General features: G+C 51.2%; 1 protein-coding gene across 1 annotated transcript in view; it reads right to left on the bottom strand.

Moving 5' to 3' along the window:
* Positions 1-17,810, bottom strand: part of KCNB1 (potassium voltage-gated channel subfamily B member 1) — a 92,848-nt gene extending 75,038 nt beyond the window's left edge. The window contains exons 1-2 of the mRNA XM_019458187.2: positions 17,442-17,810; positions 15,459-16,191 (exon numbers count right to left, since the gene is read on the bottom strand). Coding sequence (XP_019313732.1) covers positions 15,459-16,025 — 567 coding nt within the window. The 5' untranslated portion in view covers positions 16,026-16,191; positions 17,442-17,810. The remainder of the gene's footprint in view (positions 1-15,458; positions 16,192-17,441) is intronic.
* Between the last annotated feature and the right edge of the window lie 2,121 nt (positions 17,811-19,931).

Raw genomic sequence — 19,931 nt, 5'->3', positions numbered from 1 at the left:
TCTTCTCTCCCTCTTGAGAAAAGGAGGCAAAGATGAAAAACATCATGAACACAGCACGTGCGCTTGGCCCGGCTCAGTGCTGGCCAATCCGGCGCGCAGATCTTTCCTGCTTGACGATGCCGTACCCATTTCCCAGCTGAGAAAGCTGAGGCCAGAGATGAAGGGTCTGTCTGCCCAGGTTTTCATAGCTCATATGTGGCAGTGTTGGGATTATGAACCCAGGCGTCCAGAGTTCTTTCCACTTATGCTACCAGGGAGGTGGCACAGGAGATGAGGGAAAACACCAGTGAGGAGAAGGGTGTCCGCGCCCAGGTGGCCCTAACTTCAAAATAAAGCAGAGAGACATCTTATCGCGGGAAGAGTGTAAGTGCCATCAGATCCAAACTGGTCATTCAAGGTCAGGGAGGGCCTTTCTGAACAGGTGACATAGGAGCCGAGATCTGAAGGATGAGAAAAGGCAGCTGGTGTTGCAAGATCCGGAGTCAGAGGACCAGAGAGGTTAAGTAATTTGCTCAAGGTCACACAGGTAGCTTGTACCTTCATTCCCTCTGGCCATCCTCCAAAGCCCTCCTGACAAAGCCCCTACTCTGCATCAGGCCCCGAGGCAACTTTAGAATACAGGCCGGCAAACTTTTCCTGTAAATGCTATTGTAACTAAAAGCAGGTTCAGATAACAGGTAAGTGAATGTGGCAGACGTTCCAGTAGAATTTTATTAATAAAACAAGCAACCCACCTACCCGGCTTTAGAACACAGAAATGAATACAAAACAGTCCTAGATTTTGAGAACTTCCTGCCTTACTCATGGAGATAAGACAAGGTCAGAAGAAAATAGAATAGAATCCAAGAGGAAGGATGCTAAATGGCGCAACAGAGAAAGAACTTGAAGAAAGATTGCTTCTGCAATTCGGGAAGGAAGGAGGTCAAGTACAGGTTCTCAGAAAGGACCATCTGCCCTGTGAGGCCCTCTCTGACCACACCCTCTTGTTCTCTGTCAAAATACCTTGCTTCAGGGGCACCTGGGCGGCTCAGTCGATTAAGTGTCTGACTCTTGGTTTCGGCTCAGGGCATGATCTCGCGGTTTGTGAGTTCGAGCCTCATGTTGGGCTCTGTGCTGACAGCTCAGAGCCTGGAGCCTGCTTTGGATTCCGTGCCTCCCTCTCTCTCTGCCCTTCCCCTGCTAGCGCGCGTGCTCTCTCTCTCTCAAAATAAATAAACGTTAAAAAAATTAAAAAAAAAACCCACCTTGCTTCTGTCCTTCACAGTTGTACACATTATGCTCTGTGATTATTTTCATTTACTTTTTTTTTAGTGCATCTCTCTCTCCAGTAGGCTGTAAACTCCATGGCGGCTGTAGAGTTGCCAGCTTACGTTTATTTCCCGTCTTGGTAGCAGCACTTAATCTCTCCTTGGGGTGCCATCTCCTTTACTTCCATCTCTGGGTCCCCTCCCAGCTCTAAGATGTGATCCACACTTGGTGAAGTGATTGGCTTAGGGACAGGCCAACGAAAACAGCCCTGGGGTTTTGCTGGATTTATTTGGAAAGAAACTTGCTCCCCACCCCCCCACCCCCCCCCCCCCCCCACCATGGAAGCCTGCAGTTGCTGGAGATTATCTTTCCAGCCATGTTATAGCCTGCTGAGAAGCCAGAGCTTAGAGATATCAGAGACTAAGTATTGATGGCATGTTTAAGCCCCTGGATCCAGCCCTGCCTGAGGCCATCCCTAACCCAGGACTTTTCAGTTACATTTTTTGCTTAGGTCCGTTTGAGCTGTATACTTGTTACTTGCAACCAAAAGAATCCTAACCAATAGATACACAAGTCCTTCCCAAGCACCCAGCATGGTGCCTAGCATATAGTAACAAGCCCGTGGATGTTTGTCACACAAACAACATTGTGGCATTGAAGCAGGACCTCAAAACAAGCACACGTATCCATATAAAGTTACAAGAACCAGAGGAGACCAGAATGGAAGCTAACTTTGAATCCAGGAATGGGAGAGGATGACTGAAATTGTGGTCACTATTTGAAACAATAATAAATGATGTGTATGCATATGCACGGCACGGGAGATGGAGGAAAGTCGACCCCTTCAAAGAGACGCTGGGAATTCCAGGCATGAAGAGAAGACGGAAGACAGGGCCAATATCATCATCCCCTCTCTACCTTCTTTTTGCTCCTCACGTGTCCCTGGCAGGGGAGTCGTGGGCTGCCTCACTGGGGCCCTTGGGTCCACGAGGACTCTACGAGGCAGAGCTGGCCACGGTGAAGGGCCCCGTGGATCACACAGGCCTTGAACGACTCCAGGATGGGCCCTGGGTAGCAATAAGTGAAATATGATGACCTCTTTTTAGAAGCTGTTTGATTCCAGGTCCATTACCTGGTGGATGTGAGTGATGGTGTGGAATTGGCAAACGTAACATTATTCTCGTAGACGGCGTCCGCCTGCCAGGCCACAGTGGGCAATTGTGGTGGAGACCAGCCTTGTTGCAGAGCAAAAATGGAACAGTCAGGGCATGAGGCAAACACCTCAAGTGTCTAATTTAATTGTGTCTCCTTGTTGTGAATGAAGGCCAGAGGCCACTTCTTCCTGGCCCAGGAAACATGGGCCTGAGAGTGGGCAGGTAGAGACCTGGAAGGTGGAAGGATACGGAGGAGGTACACCTGAGAGACCCTTGTTTGTAGGGGAGATCCCTCTGACCAATCATCACACGATCATGCAAGTTTGCACACTCATTCACTCAACAAACATTTACTAACACTTAACTTAAGCAAAAATAATAACAACAACAATAGTTAACTTGTACTGAACACTTGCTGAGTGCCCACGACTGCTCTGAGTGCTTCAGATAGAGCTGTCAGGGTGCCTGGGGGGCTCAGTTGGTCAAGCATCCGACAGGCTCAGATCATGATCTTAGGGTTCATGGGTTCGAGCCCCGCGTCGGACTCTGTGCTGACAGCTCAGAGCCTAGAGCCTGCTTCAGATTCTGTGTCTCCCTCTCTCTCTCTGTCCCTCTCCCACTCATGCTCGGTCTCTCAAAAATAAATAAACATTAAATTTTTTTTTTTTTTTTAGATAGAACTGTCACCCTGGCTGTTGTGAGACTCCTCAAATTATGGATCAGGAAGTCAAAGCCCAGAAAAGTTAAGTCATCCTCCCAAGGACACACAGCTTGAATCGTCACTGAGCTGGGATTTGAGTCCGGCCAGTCAGGCTGCAGAGCCTACTTTTTTAAGCATTCCTGTCTCTCTGTGGGGCAGGCCTGGCATCACATAACAACCCAGAAGCTACACTTAACAGTGTTTTGTGCGAGGAAGGTATGAACATCAGGTTTTTGGAGCACAGAGGAGGGAGCAGCCAGTGCTGCCTGAAGAGGATGTGGGTGGTGAAGGAAGAGAAGCTGTGGGTAGATGAGAGGAAGAAAGGGGACAAGGCAGAAGAATCAGTCTGGCCAAAAGTATGGAGCAGGACTTTTGCATTCTGGGAATGCAAAAAGCTGAGTGTGGTATGAGTAGAGGGGTCGTGGACAGCGTATGGGCAGAAGCGAATATGGGGTGGTTGGCTGGAGCCTTGAAGGTCAGGCTAAGGAATTTGGGCTTTATCCTGGGAGTAGTGAGACCCATGGAGGGGTTTTTGGAAGGGGGGATGTGAGCAGATTATATATGAGAAAGATGCCTCTTGGTTCTCTGCAGAGGATGAACTGGAGGAGGAAGGCTGGAGACAGGGAGGCCAGTGTGGAAGTTCAGTGGAAAGGTCAAGTTCCAACAGTGACAGGTCACCCCTCTGATCTTATCTCCCCACCTCCCGGGATGGCTCACTCTGCTTCAGCCACACTGGCCACCTGGCTGTTCCTTGAATGACCCAGACATGCTCCTGCCCCAGGGCCTTAGCACATGCTGTTTTCTCCATCAGGAACACTCTTTCCCCAAAAGTCCACATACCTCCTCCTCTCCTCTTCTGATAGTCTTTATTTAGTTGGCATCTTCTTGGTAAGCCCTTTCCTATAAACTGCCCCCCCCACCCCGGTCAAATACACTCTCTCCTTCCTGCTGACCTTTCTTCATGGCATTTGTTATCAACCAAAATACTACATTATTTGATCTTGTAATCTCATCCAAAATACTCCAGTTTGTATCTCTAAAAGATGAATATTTAAAATTTTTTTAATGTTTACTTATTTTTGAGAGACAGAGAAAGATTCAGAGCACAAGCAGGGGAGGCACGGGGAGAGAGGGAGGCACAGAATCTGAAGCAGCTCCAGGCTCTGAGCTGTCAGCACAGAACATGATGCGGGGCTCGAACCCACTGACTGTGAGATCATGACCTGAACTGAAGTCAGACGCTTAAGTGACTGAACCACCCAGGCACCCCTAAAAGATGAGTATTTTAAAACACAACCACAATAACATGATCATACCTAAAAAATGGCATTAATTCCTCAATAGCACCAAATATCCAGCCAGTGTTCATCTTTCCCGGTCATTTCATGACTCCTTTTTCACAGTTGCTTTGCTCTGGTCAGTTTCCGTATTTGTTAATGCTTTGAATGGTTTCACTCTCTCCCCTACTAGAATATTAGTGCCATTAGAGCTGGGATCTTTATTTTGTTCTCTGCTGTGTCCCCAGTACCTGGCACAGGGCCCAGCACACAGTAGGTGTTCAACAAATCTTGCTGAATGAACACAGCCAATCATAATCGTACAGCTGATACTGATCTTGTGGGCATTACATGTTTCTTATCGTTATTTACCATATTACCTTATCTAATCCTCATAAGGTCTTTGTGCAGCAGGGGCTATGATTGGACCCATTTTACAGAAGGGGAAACTGAGCCATGTGGCTCAAGGACTCACAGCTAGAAAATGGCCAGGGCATAAGACCTGAGACACAGACTGGGCGTCCGCGGATGCTGATGGAGGCTGAGGGTTTATGGCTGCCCAGAAACTGCCCCCACATCCCACATAGTCTTCACAGATTCCTCTGCCCCCACCCTCCCCCACCCAGGCCGCCATCTTCTCTTGCTTGGAACATTGCAACATCCTCCTGGCAGCCGGTCATCCTTTATTTCTGTAAAATGCCCACTTTCCAGGCAACATCCAGGGGGTGGACGTCCACAATGCACAGGACAGCCCCTCACAACAAAGGATTATCCATCTTCAAATGTCCAAAGTGCTGAGGTTGAGAAACCACGTCCAGAAGTATCCTGCATCCAGAGCTTAGCTGAAGTCCATGCGAGTCAGACTTCCAAAAATGTGTTAGTGACAGCAATGAAAGTCCCAAAGTTGGTACGCCAAATTGCTTTTTTCATCAATTAGTGCGTATTATCAGTTATCTTTAGGATAACACTTTTCATTTGACAAACGTTTACTGAGTGCCTGCTCTATGGCAGGCACTGTTCTAGGCACTGGGGACACAACAGTGAACAAAACAGACAAAAGCTCTGCCCTTTGAAGCTGGTATCCAAGTGGGGAACAGAAAAAGTAATTGCATAATTAAGTAATTATATGCTAGGTCAGGTGGAGAAACATAAAGCAGGAGAGGGGGATGGAGAGTGTTGGGAATGCCTCGCTAAGATGACATTCGAACTGAGATCTGAAGAGTGTGGGCAGTGAGTCTTACGGCTATCTGCAGGAAGACTACCAGGCAGAAGAAACAGCAAATGCAAAGGCCCTGAGGTGGGAGATTGGTATGCCTGAGGAATAGCAAAGAGGCCACTGTGGGTAGACTGCAGTGATGGAGAGAGGGAGGGTGGTAGAGAAGGGGGCCGGAAGGATGTTGGAAGAGAGAGGAAAGATGCCAGACAAGGGCCCTGGATGATAGGACTTGAGCTTTTTCTCCGAGGGAGATGGGAGCCATGGGAGGATTCTGAGCAGGGCGGGTGAGCAGATCTGACTCAGAAGTTCCTCTGGCTCCATGTGGAGGATAGACTGCGGGGGTGTGGGGAGGTGGGAGCACAGACAGGAAGAGGCTCCTGCAGTGGTTCAGATAAGAGAGGAGGGGGACCTGAGTCAGGAACGCAGCAGTGGGGCAGTGAGAAGTGGCCACATTCTGGACAGGGGTCACCCACGTGTGTGTGTGTGTGTGTGTGTGTGTGTGTGTGTGTGTGTGTGTGAGAGAGAGAGAGAGAGAGAGAGAGAGAGAGAGAGAGAGAGAGAGAGAGAGAGAGAGACTGGCATTCCACAAAGCTTTCTTCAGTGGAAAAGGAGAATGGGGGGGCCATGCTGGATGTGTCAGGGACTGTCCCTTATCTCTGTCAACAATTACCCAGACGGCACCTCTCTACATCCCCAGCACGGTGTACAGAACTCTACATCTGTCAGGACCTCTGACTCTCCTTACCCCAGGGCTCTTCCCAGGAGTCAAAGGCATCTGGAGCCACAAATGGTGCTGGGAAAACTGGACACTCACGTGCAAAAGGATAAAGTCGGTCCCTTACCTTACACCACACACAAAAATTAACTCAAAGTGTTTCAAAGACCTAAACGTAAGACCTAAAAGTATAAAACTCTTAGAAGAAAAGATAGATGGAGGACATTGGATTAGGCAAGGACTTCTTCACTTCGACACCAAAAGCACAGACAACCAGAGAAAAAAATAGACACATAGGACTTCATCAAAATTAAAAACTTAGGTGCATTAAAGGACACAATCACTCAAGGGAAAAGGCCTACAGAATGGTAAAAAATATTTGCAGATCACATATCTGATAAGGGGTGTTATAATACCCAGAATATATGAAGAACTCTACAACTCGACCACCGAACATGAACCACTTGATTAGAAAATAAGGAAATTACTTGAATAGACATCTCTCCAAAGAACGTGTGCAATGGCCAGCAAAGCACACGAAAAGATGCTCCACATCACTCATCATTAGTGAAATGCAAATCAAAACCACAACGAGATACTACGTCACACCCAAAAGAGTGGCTGTTATCAAAAGAACAGAAAATACCAAGGGTTGGTGAGGACTGGAGAAATTGGAACCCTTGTGCACTGTTGGCGGAAATGCACCATGGTGCAACAATATGGCGGTTCCATGGTGGTAATCGAATTACCACACGATCCAGAAATTTCACTACCGGCTATGTACCCAAAAGAATTAAAAGCAGGGTCTTGAGGAGGTATTTGTACCCCCATGGTCATGGCGGCATTGTTCACGGTAGCCGAAAGGTGGAAGCAAGCCAACCATCCATGGATGGATGAAGGGCTAAACAAAGGATGGCCCGCACATACAATGGAGTATTACTCAGCCCTAAAGAGGAAGGAAATCCTGACACAGGCTATAACATGGATGAACTGTGAAGACGCTGACCTAAGTGAAATGAACCAGTCATAAAAAGACAAATACGGTATGATTCCATTTATATGAAGTACTTAGAGCAATCACCTTCATAGAGACGGGATGATGATTGCCAGGGGCTGAGGGGTAGGGAATGAATTTAACAGATACAGAGCTTCAGTTTTGCAAGATGAAAAGGCTCTGGAGACTGGCTGCACAGCAATGTGAATACAGTCAACTCTACTCAACTACACACCTAAAAATGGTTAAGAGGGTGAATTTTATGTTATATGTATTTTGCCATAAATAAAGCAAGAAATCATCTGGGGGTTATATTCCTACTGTGGGGCCCAGGCAGAAGTGTTTCTCAAAGCTCAAGGGACGTGGACTTTATCGGTGAAATTACCTATGAAAATAATGCTTAATGCTAACCCTGCGTCTCCAGTGGTCCCATCCAGAAGCCTTTGGGGGCAAGGTCCTTATGGATCAGGAGCCAGGAACACCCCCAAGTCAGGTGGGAGACAGCAAATACATCTCTCCCCTCACACCATTCTCCCTACGGTGAGAAGGCAAAGCTGGGGGTGGCATCCCTGGGCTCGCTTCTTACTTCTGGAAGGCTATCCACACAGCACAGAGGCCAGACCACGGGCTCCCGGTCAGGGAGTCCTCCTATTCCCTGTGTGACCGTGGGCCGGCCACTTTGCCTCCCGGGGTCTCAGTTTCCATGGCGGCAAGACGAGGGTAATTTTCCCTCCCTCACTGGGTGATGTGGGAATCAGATCCGGTGGGCATGTAATGTTCCTTGCACTGTGCTTGGCTCTCCTCACTGGAAGCCGTGAGTGGTAGCTACGGCTGCCATTGTTTCTCATTTTATCGGGGAGGGATGGGGAAGGGGCCGACGCAGGCCGCCGGCCCTGGGTTTTCTTCTTTTAAGACCGTCTCCGGTGGGGGTGTTGTCATAAGAGGCCTTTCTGGCCCGCAAGACAATATTTCCCACAGATCTTTGGCTCGCTCCCCCAGGACCAGAATCGAAGTCAGGGATCCAAGCACAAGCAGCTGATGTGGGAAGGGATCCCAGAAAACCCTGGTAGGGGAGAGGGGACGTGAGACGGGGAGGGAAAGAAGCAAACTGGGTGTATTGTCAAGCAAGGAACTACTTACCGTAGGCGCCTGGAGCTTAATTCTTCTCAGGAACTCTGGGGCCCAGTGTAGACCACCCGGCACTGAGTTATAACCCCCTCCAGGGTGAGGGAACTGGAGTGTTTGCCACCTTCCCCCATCAGGCAGCAGTTGAGGGCTGCTCTGGGTGGGGCATTAGGTCCCTGTCTTTACTGGACTCCACTGGCCAGAGGGAGCCTCTAAGGCAAAGAACAGCAGGTGCAGGTGGCTGGGGGTTGGGCTAGTGGCCCCGAAATGGAAAGAGCTAAAAGGATCTGGGTAAGACCCGCATGTCCTCCCTCTATCAGGGCCGAGTCCCGATGGCCCCTCTTGCTGTTGAGCAAGTTATAGAACTTCACCTTACCATGAGCATGTACCATTTTAAAAGAAGAACAACTCTTTGAAAAGGAGCTTATTGATCTGGCAGGATCATCAGGAGGATAAAATGAGACAATGACAATTAAAAGCAAAACAAAACAAACCCCCCCGACAGTTACTGAATGCTTTCTCTGTGCCAGACCCTATTCGAAGTGCTTTGCGTGCATTAACCCATTTAATTTGGTAGCAATTCAAGGAGACAGGCACTGTTACTGCCCTCATTTTATGAGCGAAGGACCCAGGGCACAGAGAAGCACAGCGTTTTGTCCCAAGTCACACGGTTAGTGAGTAAAGGAACCCAACTTTGAACCTGGGCGACCCAGCTCTAAAATCAGGGCTCCCGTCCATGATACTATTAAGTCTAGGAAGTACACAAAGTCCTGGGTATGGAGTTGGTGTTTATTATTCTCTTTCAGTTAATGAAGCTTTGGCCAAACGTTCATTTGGCCAACACTTTCCTTCCTAAGCATTTTCACATTTTCATATCTTGTAGCCTTTCAAAACCCCCGGGAGACCCACTGCCAAGGTGCGATCCTGATCGATTCCAAAGGAATGGAAAGATCTTTGAGCCTTGATGAGGGTACCAGTGAGGTCAGAAAGGCCTGGAAACGGTCCCTGACCTTTCACCAGCTCGATGCAGGACCCAGGCTAGTTGAAGCATCCTCCGTGTTTCCTTGTATCAAAAGGGGGTACGGCATTTCTGAAGCCCGACTTCAATGCCTTACATCCCCTATCTTACTCAATCCCTCGGGCAACCCCATGAGGTGGGTTTTCTTATCATCCTCATCTACAGATTAGAAAACGGAAGCTACAGCTGCTGGGATTCCAACCCAGGACTGTGTGACCCCACAGCCAGGATTCCGGATCTCTGCAATTTCGTCTCCAAGGAATAAATACAGACATCTAGGATGACTGACCTGGGGCTGGCAAGAACCTCAGCCGGACGACTTAATGATAATACATGAAGCCCCCTGGCTCAGGTCAAGGAAGCAGAAGCATCATCACATTAGAGGCATGAAGTCCCAAAGGGGCAGGCAGTGACCCGGCAATTAACAACACTGTAATAGGAAAGGCTGCCAACCAAGGGTGTAGCTAGTATAGAGGAATTCCATGATAACGTTAATAATCACTGTTGTCATTTATCGAATGCTGACCACGTGCCAGGCACTTTATGCAGCTTATCTCCTCATGGCCCTCTGAGGTGGGCTCCCTTATAATTCCCATTTCCTAGATGAGGAAACTGAGTCACAGAAGGAAAGGAACTTCCAAGGTCATATTACTGGCAAGCCATGGAGTTGAGACAGAATCACATCTGCTGGACCCCAGAGATGATTCTTTTTCTTCTTTTTTTTTAGATTTTGTTTTTATGTAATCTCTACACCCGAAGTGGGGCTCGAACCTACAACCCTGAGATCAAGAGCTGCACACTCCCCGGACAGAGCCAGCCAGGTCCCGCCCCCACCCTTTCACCTGAGATGATTCTTAAGCAAATCTGTGGTGGGCAAAATACTGATCGCTGCCATTACATAAAGACCATTCCTGCTTTTGAATATAATAATATATAATGATGATTATTCACACATATAAAGTACTTTCCACTTGCAAATTATATTCACATCTGAAATCTCACTGAGTCATCAAAACAGCCCAAGAGGTGGGCATGGCTATAACTACCATTTGGCCGATGAGCTTACTGAAGCTCTGACAGCTTGAAAGGTCTACCCAAGATTCCAGGATTAAGAAACGCAGGCTGGGAGCCAGACCAAGCTGGCTTCAAACCCTGGTCCAAACCCCATTTTCATTCCTTCAAAAAATATTCGCTGAGCATTTGCTTATGTGAGTTCTAGCAAGTGACTTCACCTCTCAGAGCCTCCATTTACTCTCTGTGAAAGAATCCGTTTAAAAAAATTTTTTTTAATATTTATTTTTGAGAGAGAGAGAGCGTGAGTGGGAGAAGGGCAGAGAGAGCCAGAGACACAGAATTCAAAGCAGGCTCCAGGCTGTGAGCTGTCAGCACAGAGCCCAACACGGGGCTCGAACTTACAGACCGCAAGAAAATGATCTGAGCTGAAGTCAGACACCCAACTGACTGAGCCAGCCAGGTGCCCCTGAGTCTTAATACCCCTCATCAAAGCCATTCTTTCCCGCATCTGAAAATGCCACACTTGCTTCCCCCAGGCTTCCTTGCAGTGAGAACAGGAGCATGTGACCAGATTGTGGCCAATAGGATGTGAAAAGAAGTCTCATAGAGCCTCCTGGGAAAGGTTTGCCTCTCAGAGAAAAGGTGGTACACAGGAGGAAATATCCCTCTTCCCTGGGTGGATCTCATGGGCCTACATTAGCCCTCTTGTGACATGAGGCATCCAGCCTGAGGACCAAGCCAGCTGGAGGACTCTAGATTCTAGAATCCTGATGGCATCATGGAGCCATTAACCAGAAACCAGCTACCTTGGAGCTTTCTGTTATGTGAGAATCTTCCCTCTTGCAGAGGCCACTTTGAGTCTTCTAGTTCATTACTTGCAGTCCAAATTGGCAGATTATCTGACAGGATTGTTGAAGGGATTTCAATGAGACAGGACATATAAAGTACCTCTAATCAGTGCCTAGCACCATAAACAGTAGCCAATCTGGAAATCAGGAAATTATCTCAGACTGAGATGTATGCCGTGAGACTATTCCAGGGAGGGCAGACACTCCTGGCCTCGCAAATTATTTCCCTCTTGCTCTCCCGCTGAGAAAAGCCTGTAGAGTTTTCCGAGAAAGCAGAAACCCGGGGGTGGCCCAGGACCACAGCCCCGTCGCTCCAACGGGGCTGACCCCAGCTTCCCAACAAGAATCAATCACGTTGCCTTTTGCCTAATGGATTTTGATTTCCACGCCCCTGACGGTGAAGGCCAGGGCCTGTGCTTTGGCTTGCCTCCCGTTGCCGAACATCCCATCAATTATTAACAGCGTCAGCTCTGTCTTCCAGTACTGCTATCAGAAGGAAATAGTTTGTCGCAACTCAGCCCACCTGGTCATAGAGAAGGGCCTGCGCTCATTATTCATAGCAAGAAAGCCCCACCTACTCCTCCGCGCACTGTGCTATAAATCTTGACAAACATGATTTCTTGATGACCCTGCAAGGTGGGCCTCTTAGCTCCAATTTATAGGTGGAAGGCTAGGGTTTACGGAGGCGAAGAACCTACGTGAGGCCCGAAACTGGGGAGGTGATGCGGCTGGGCCCAGACCCCTGGTCTGTCCTTGCTCTAAACACATGAGGTAAGGTTGTTTCTGTATCTCACAACCACCTGGGAATGATCCTTCATTTGACCATCTCCTTCTGTGGTCTCCAAGAAACTTCCACAGGCTTTACTGTTCTGACAAGCAAGACAACCAAGTGGGGGGATGGACGGGGTGGGATGGGCAAAGTGCAGACAACTGAAGGAGGCCAGAGGCCCGGGAAGCTGGGCTGCAGGCAGGCAGTGAGGAAGGAGAGACAGAGCCCCCAAACCTGAGACACCCTGACTGACGGATTGCTTGATCCATTCATTCATTCATTCCACATGTAGTCATTTGGAGCTCCTCTGTACCAGGTACCTTGATGGGTGCCGGGAACAGAGCAGCAAATGGAACTCGTGGCACTCACACTCTTGAGGGGGAGAAAGGAAAGGAAGCAAACGCAATTTCAGATGGTGCTTAAAGCCTATGCAGGAAAGACCCCGAGTGAGGTCGCAGAGAGTAAGGAGAAGGAGGCTGTTTTGGACTGGAGTTAGGAAAAGTCTCTCTGCGGAGGGGTTATTTGGACAGGGACCTGCTCAAATGAGGAATGAGGAGAAGCAGCTGGCCACGGGACAAGTTGGGGAAGAGCATTGTAGGCAGCAGGAATAGCAAATGCAAAAGTCCCGAGGAAGGCTAAAGCCTGCCCGGTTTCAGGAATAGCAAGGAAGCCAGTGGGTCTGGAGCCCAGTGAATGACAGGAGATTGAACGGGTGAATTCAGAGAGGACGTGGGGACCGATTCAGTGGCGATTCAGGTACGCCATGGTGGAGGGTGTGGATTTTGTTCAGAGTGTTGTGGGAAATCTCTGGAGGATTTTAAGCAGATGAATAATGTGATCCAATTTATATTTTGAAAAGCTCACTCTGGCTGCTGTGTGGGCAATGGATCGCAGGGGGCAAAAGTGGAAGCGGGGAGACTAGGGAGGAGTCTGTGGCATTAAATCATTATGGAAAGAACAAGGTCTTCAAAATGACACTTGGGTTTGAACTTCTGGCTACGCCTGTTTGCTTGCTGTGTGACCTTAGGCAAGTTATTCAACCTCTCTGAACCTATTTGTGAAAGGTGGGATAACAACAGAGAGCTGGTGTAAGGATTAATTGTGTTGTTACATTTCGTGCACAGTAAAATATTTGATCAATGGTGGTCAGGATTTCTGCTGAGGATCAATGAGCCTGCCTGCCTCCCCATCTCAGTTCTGCCTGAAGAATATCCTAGACTGTCCATCTGCCAGGAATGTGAGCTGACAGCCTGAGCCTGGGATCACGGAGAGGTCATGAAGCTCGTCCCTGCGAGCGGATTAACCCGAGGGCAAGATGAGGCTGTTTATTGCCAGACGGCGTCTTTTGCAAGCCTGAGCTCCCCTATCTCGCTGCCAGACTCCAACCCAAACACGGTCCTTTGCCTGCTTCTTCTGTGGGAGGGCGACTCGACCCCCGTGGCCCCTCAGTCTCATGTCTTAGGGACAGGACAGGGAGGGGGAAGAGTCATGTTTGGACCTAAATAGGGTGTGTGTAGGAAGAACCCATGTCAGGCCTGGAAATAGCAAAGTAAGTCTGCTGATCCTAAGCCGGTTAAGGGTGAGTGACTGTCTTAAGAGAGAGGTTTTTTGGACACGAAACCTAGGGCAGGATTATGGTCAGAGGCAGCCCACAGAAGAAGAAACCAGTCCTAGAAGTCTCTCCTTAGGGTTGCCAGGGAAGAGAGAAAACCTTCAGGCCTCCCTCCACCGTCCTACCAGCCACCTCCTCTTGCATTCATTCTCAGAGGCCTCTTCCTGGGCAGCCCGATCTAGTGAAAGGACCCAGCCTTGCAGGTGGATCTTCAGTAATGGGCTACCTGAGCCAGGGGAATCCCACAAGGAGTGGCCAGGCCGGGCGGGAGGCAACCTGAGCAGATACATGATGCTGATATATATGTTTCCTCCTGCCTTTTTCTTTTTGCCACGAATACATTTACCTACCTGCTCACTCCACCCCCACCCTCCTCTTGGCCCCACTCTTCGAAAGTGAGTTATGTTCGGGGCGCCTGGGTGGCGCAGTCGGTTAAGCGTCCGACTTCAGCCAGGTCACGATCTCGCGGTCCGTGAGTTCGAGCCCCGCGTCGGGCTCTGGGCTGATGATGGCCCAGAGCCTGGAGCCTGTTTCCGATTCTGTGTCTCCCTCTCTCTCTGACCCTCCCCCGTTCATGCTCTGTCTCTCTCTGTCCCCAAAAAAAATAAATAAATAAATAAATAAACGTTTGAAAAAAAAATTAAAAAAAAAAAAAAGAAAGTGAGTTATGTCCAACATATCTTTCCCAAAGTGGTCTTCCTGGATTTCAACATCAACACTTCTCTTTTCTGGCTCCCTCCGGGCCTCCCACAACCTCTTTTAGAGTGCTGAGCACACTGTGTTGTCATTTATTCCCGACACCCTGCCTGTTGGCCACCTGAAGACAGGCCCCATCTCGCCGAGGCCTTCCCAGAAGCCAGCTCAACACAAAGAAGCCGCTCATCAACCAGTGACCCCCTTCCCTGGCCTGTCCCCCCACCCCAAGTCTTCCTCAGTCTGTTACAGCCTCTGCCTTTACCCAACAGCACACTGGTCCACTCAGTGTGACTGAAGCCTTTCTGTCTCCTTCTGCTTCATTTTCCACATTGCCTCATTTTTGTCTCTTATTTCAAAATTTACATCCTCTTCGACAGCCAAAGCATCTTTACAAGCTGCACCAAATCATTCTTGGAATAAACTCACCAAACAAATAAAGAAAGAACAAACCAGGGGTGACCCTTCGCCCACAAGCATCCACAGCCAGCTGCATTCGTCATGCATGCACACACCCACCCCTGAGACTCTTTGCCTCATTTTCCTTACTTATGTTAAAACTGCCTGACAGTATTTCAGTGTCCTCCAAGCATGTCTGTAAGCTGCTTTCATTTCTTCCTTGGGGCAAAGTGGGGTGATGAATACAGGGATAAGTATTAGAATCGCAGGTGACCACCCCCCCTCCAGTCTGGGTCTAGGACTCCACAAGGGAGCACTGTGTATACAGACCACACTCTACTCCATCCCAGCAAGGCTTTCACGTCGCTCTGTGCTTTCTTATTTACAGCGCCCACCCCTTTGCTGTGGATTTTTTATGCCTCCACAAATCCTTGTCTCCCACAAAGTCGAGGTATTGAATAATGAAGGGATGAGGTCACCAATGCAAATAGGAACAGTCCAAAGGGGTTGGTCCTCATCTCTGAGGCCTGGGCCATAGCCCCTCCCCTTTCTGGTCTCATTTGGGAACTAAACCAGAGGACCCCCCCCCCCCCCAACACACACACCAGGCCGCGGTCCTCCATCTGGAGACACAAGCAGAGCCACCGATACAATCTCCCGCAGATCCCAGACTCACCTTGGCAGCCACGGAAGAATTGGGCTTCTCCAGGAGGTCCCAGAGCTTTTTCCTCTTCTCTGCACAGCACGTGTTATCGAACTCCTCCCCCTCTCGCTCCCTCAGGGTCTCTGCCTCCCGCTTGAGCTCCTCGTTCATCTGCTCCTTTTTCTGGTGGTAGCGGGCCTGGCAGCAGGACTCCAGGTAGATTTCGTCGATGCCCCAGTAGTCGAGTTCTTGGCTGAAGCTCAGCGCGCACATCTCCTCCATCATGTGCAGCCGCCCGGTGCGGTAGAAGTTCAGGATGGAGGTGAAGGCGCCTGGATGGCGGTCGAAGAAGTATTCGTTGTCGTCGAGGCTGTAGTCGTCGCACACCTCGAGCAGCGAGTCGTGCGTGTTGCAGTCGCGCAGCTTGCCCAGCCGCGTGCGGGGCAGGCGGTCCAGGGTGCGCCAGAGCACCTCGTGCGCCAGACCCCCGACGTTGAGGCGGACGCGCCTTGAGCACGCCTTGCTGCGCACGATCTCCATGGGCTCGGGCGGCAGCGAGCTGGTGGAGCGGGAGCCATGCTTCGTCATGCCCGCCGGCATCGCTGGTCCGGCTGCCCCCGCCCCCCCTGCCCCCCCAGGCCGCTGTCACTGGACGGCAAGGCCGGCCGCCGCGGGGGAGGGGGGCAGGGAGCGCTGTGGGCTGCTGGGGGTGCAGGGGGCCGCGCGGGCGCGCGTCACGGCCGTCTTCTCACCTCCATCCCGACCGCTGCAAGGCAGGAAGCGGACGCGGGTCAGCAAACAGAGAGCTGGGCGCGGCCCCTCCCCACCCCTCCACCGGGACCCCAAGCGGCCTTGACCTTCCCGGTGCTTAAGCGGCTCAGGGGGTGGGGGGTGGGGGTGCAGAAAGGCTTGGCGCTGTCCCTCCCGCCGGTGCTGAAGTCCGCCCCACCCCACGGGTGGAGGGAGGGGCCGCTCTTCGGGGCGGGGAGAGGGCCCCCAAGAGACGCACCGGGCACCCGGGAGGCCCCACCCCGGGGTTCTGCTGCCCAGGCCCGACCCAGCCGCCCGGGGCGCTGTCCTCCCCTTCGAGTGCTGAAACTCTCTTCTTTCTGGGTCTCCCCGTCGAGTCCCGAACCAGGCCCCGCAACGGGCAGAGAGGGGCGCTGCATGAAAAACTTTTTTTTTTTTTTTTTTTTTTTAGATTTCTCATCGATTCCTTCCCCCCGCTCCGAAATAATTAGAATTTGAGAGCTCTGGGGTGGGGGGTGGGGGGTGGCAGCGGGTTTGCTTTTTCTAAACCTTAAAAGCTTTGGGGGAATTTTTTGGTGGGGGTCCAGGTGCCCACCTGTCGGGGGTCACAACAGATGGGGTGGTCAAGACCGCGTCGCTGTTCCGGAGCGACCCCGCTCCCTAAACCACGGGAGCGTCTCTTGAGGTCGCTCTGGGGACCAACTGAGCTATGAAGATGCCAAACCGAGATCCGCAAAGGAGTCCCGCCCCTCCCTCTGTGCCCCCTACCCCCCCCGCAGGAGGGGCACGCCGAGTCCTGCGGATCCACCTGCTTCATTCTTCCTTTCCTCCTTCCCCCCACCCCTCCTCCTCCTCCTCGCTCCTCTCCAGCGATGGCTTTTTATAACTCCGGGTTCTGCGCCTTTCCCGGGGCTTGGAAGGGAAGGGGTGGGGGAGGTGGGAGGCGGGGAAAGGAGCTGAATTTTCTGGCCTTTTCAAAACGTGCCCTCCTCCCGCCGCGCGCTAGTGATTTCGGGGGCAGTCCTGAGCCCCCCAACCTATGAGCCTGACTCCCTCTCCCCTTGCGTCTACCCAGGCCCCAATCCTTGCCCGAGGACCCCCCCCCCCCCCTCCGACACACACACACACACACACACACACACACACAACCCCCCTCCCCGGTCTGAAGCCGCGGAGCCCGGGTAGACCAACAGGCCGAGCCGCGGCAGGCGAGCCCCCTTTCGGTGTCCCCCCCCCCCCCCCGTGTCCCCGAGCCTCAACACTCACCCCCAGGGCGGCCGCTTCCCGGGGCCAGGGACCGCGCATCGCCCCGGCCGCCCGGGCGCCCCCGCCCGCGGGCAGCGGCGGACCCGGGGCCGGGCCGGGCCCGGCCTACGCCGGCCGGGCAGGCAACGCGCTAGGGCTGCAGGCGCCGCGGGGCCGGGCGCCCTCTCCGAGGTTGGGGGCGCGGGCGAACGCTGGGTGCGCGGGTGGCAGGTCCGCGGTCGGGCGGCGCCTCCTGCTCCACCTCCTCCTGCTCCTGCTCCTGCTCCTGCTCCCGCGGCGGCGGCGGCGGCGGCGGCTGCTGCTTGAGCGAGATCAACAAGTCGGGGCTGAGCTTCGGCTCCGCGCTGGCTGCGATTCTGTCCCGCACTTCGGAGCGCCCGGAGTCTGGCACAGAGGCGGGACGGCGCCACCTGCGGGTCGGAAGCGTGAGCACCGCTTAACTCCTGCCTGCCCGGCCCAGCCTCCAGGTGAAGCTGGGGGCGGGCTGGGGCTTTGGGCGAAGGAGATGCACCTGGCGGTCCGGCCCTTCCCACCTGGGCTGCCTTCCCTGGCTGAGTCGCAATCCCTCCATCCTTTGTCAGGTCAACAACGTGGGGGTGCGTGCCTTCTATGTGCTAGGCACTAGGATAAACGTCTGAGAAACAGCTGTGAACCAAACACCAGCGTGCGGCCCTGGTAGAACTGGCTGGAGACAGATGAAAAACAAGAAAGTCAAGTAGAAATATGTCAGGCAGTGATAAGCGCTGAGAGGGTAGGGAAGAGGAGAGGGATAGAGGCAGGGGTGGGGTGGGGGCAGACTGCAATTTTAAATAGCCCTTGCTTTCATGAGCTTCCATGCTAGTTGCTAAAACCTAATTCCAGAATGGAATTCTGGGTTCTAGTGGAGGAAGACGGACAATGAAATACATCAACAAATAAATATGCAATGTGGCAGCTGGTGATAATCACTAAGGTGAAAAATAAAGTAGGGTGAGAGGAAGAGAGAGTGAGGGGTCAGCTGATTTATACAGCCTGGTGATTCATTCATTTATTCATGTTACCTTGGGCATCTGGTTTTTGAGAACGTCCTGTGTGCCTGGCCCTGTGCCAGGCTCAGCAAAGGAAGCATCCTCCCTTGGATCTCCTGTCCAGTGGAGGAGACAGAATCCATCAAATAATCTCCAGAAATGAATGTAGAACCAAAGGATTTACCTGAAGAGATGAGCAAAGCTTCCCTAAAAGACAAAAACTGACTAAAGCCATAGGGCCCCTTCCCCTCTCTGGCTCTTCCCTTCATTTCTTAAACGAAGGGATTCGTTTCCATAGTGTTGTGCATAATATTACTATATTTTTAAAATTTGTTTACTTCTCATCACCTCCATCATCATGAGCCTTGTCCAAGGTGTCATCATTTTGTGGGTAGAGGCCAGGGATGCTGAGAAACATCCTCCAGGTGCATAGGATGGACGGACAGCCACAACAGATAATTTTCTAGCTCTAAATGTCAATAGTGGCAAGGCTGAGAAACCCTAGATCAATTTAGCAGAAGGCAAAGGTATTCGCTGGTCTGGAAACGCTATTCTCTCAACCACTAATTAGTGAGCATCTACTATATGCCAAACGCTACTCGAGACACTGGAGACACAGTGAGAAGAATAAAATGGGCAGACCCTGTGTTCATGGACTTATATTCTGGTGGGGAATACAGTTAATAAACAAGCTAAATAAAGAAACCAGATCACTTGGATTGTAATAAATACCATGAAGAAAAGTACACAAGTGGAAGTGATAGAGCATGTCTGAGAGAGGTGCCAGCGACTTTAGATAGAGTGGTTGGACAGTCAAGGAAGACTTCCCAGAGGAGGTGATATATCTAAGGTGAGAACCTGAGGTCAGGGACAAGACAACCATGTGAAGTTCCGAGGAAGGGGGGACAGGCAGGGGAGCCAAAGAGAGCAAAGGCCCTAAGGAGGAAATGACCTTGGGAAGGGAGGTTAGAGAGGTGGACGGGACTAGGTCATGCAGAGCCTTGTTGGGATTTTACTCTCAAGTTTAAGGAATGAGTTTGAGTTTTTCCTAATCCTGATGGGAAGCCATGATAAGAGTTTTAAGCAGGGAAGTCCCATGTGCTGATATATTTTTTGAACTGATTCTTCCAGCTGCATTATGAAGGGTTTGGGGGACAAAGGTAGCAGGAAGACTCCTTGTGAGACATCTGCAATTGTCCAGGCCAGAGGTGATGGGCTTGGGCTGGGATGATGGTGGTGAAGGTGGCTAGGAAATTTCACAGCCACAGGGTTCTGCTGGGGGGTGGGGAGGGGGGGGGGTTCTGCTGGGGGGCTTCCCCAAGCCCGAGGCTACTTCTAGATGTTCCTTGTCATTCAGATTCTTCCCTCTGGGTGGCCCAATTCCTGCAAAGTTTGGTTCCGGGTTTAGATAAAGAACATCTAGACCCACGCCTGGATCTTGGAAGTGCGGACAGTGGAATAGGTCTAGTCTCTCTCTGTTTCC

Source organism: Panthera pardus, unplaced genomic scaffold (assembly GCF_024362965.1).
Source record: "Panthera pardus isolate Hobbes unplaced genomic scaffold, ASM2436296v1 HiC_scaffold_25, whole genome shotgun sequence".
NCBI classification, from domain to species: domain Eukaryota; kingdom Metazoa; phylum Chordata; class Mammalia; order Carnivora; family Felidae; genus Panthera; species Panthera pardus.
This window is presented reverse-complemented; position numbering and strand designations above follow the sequence as displayed.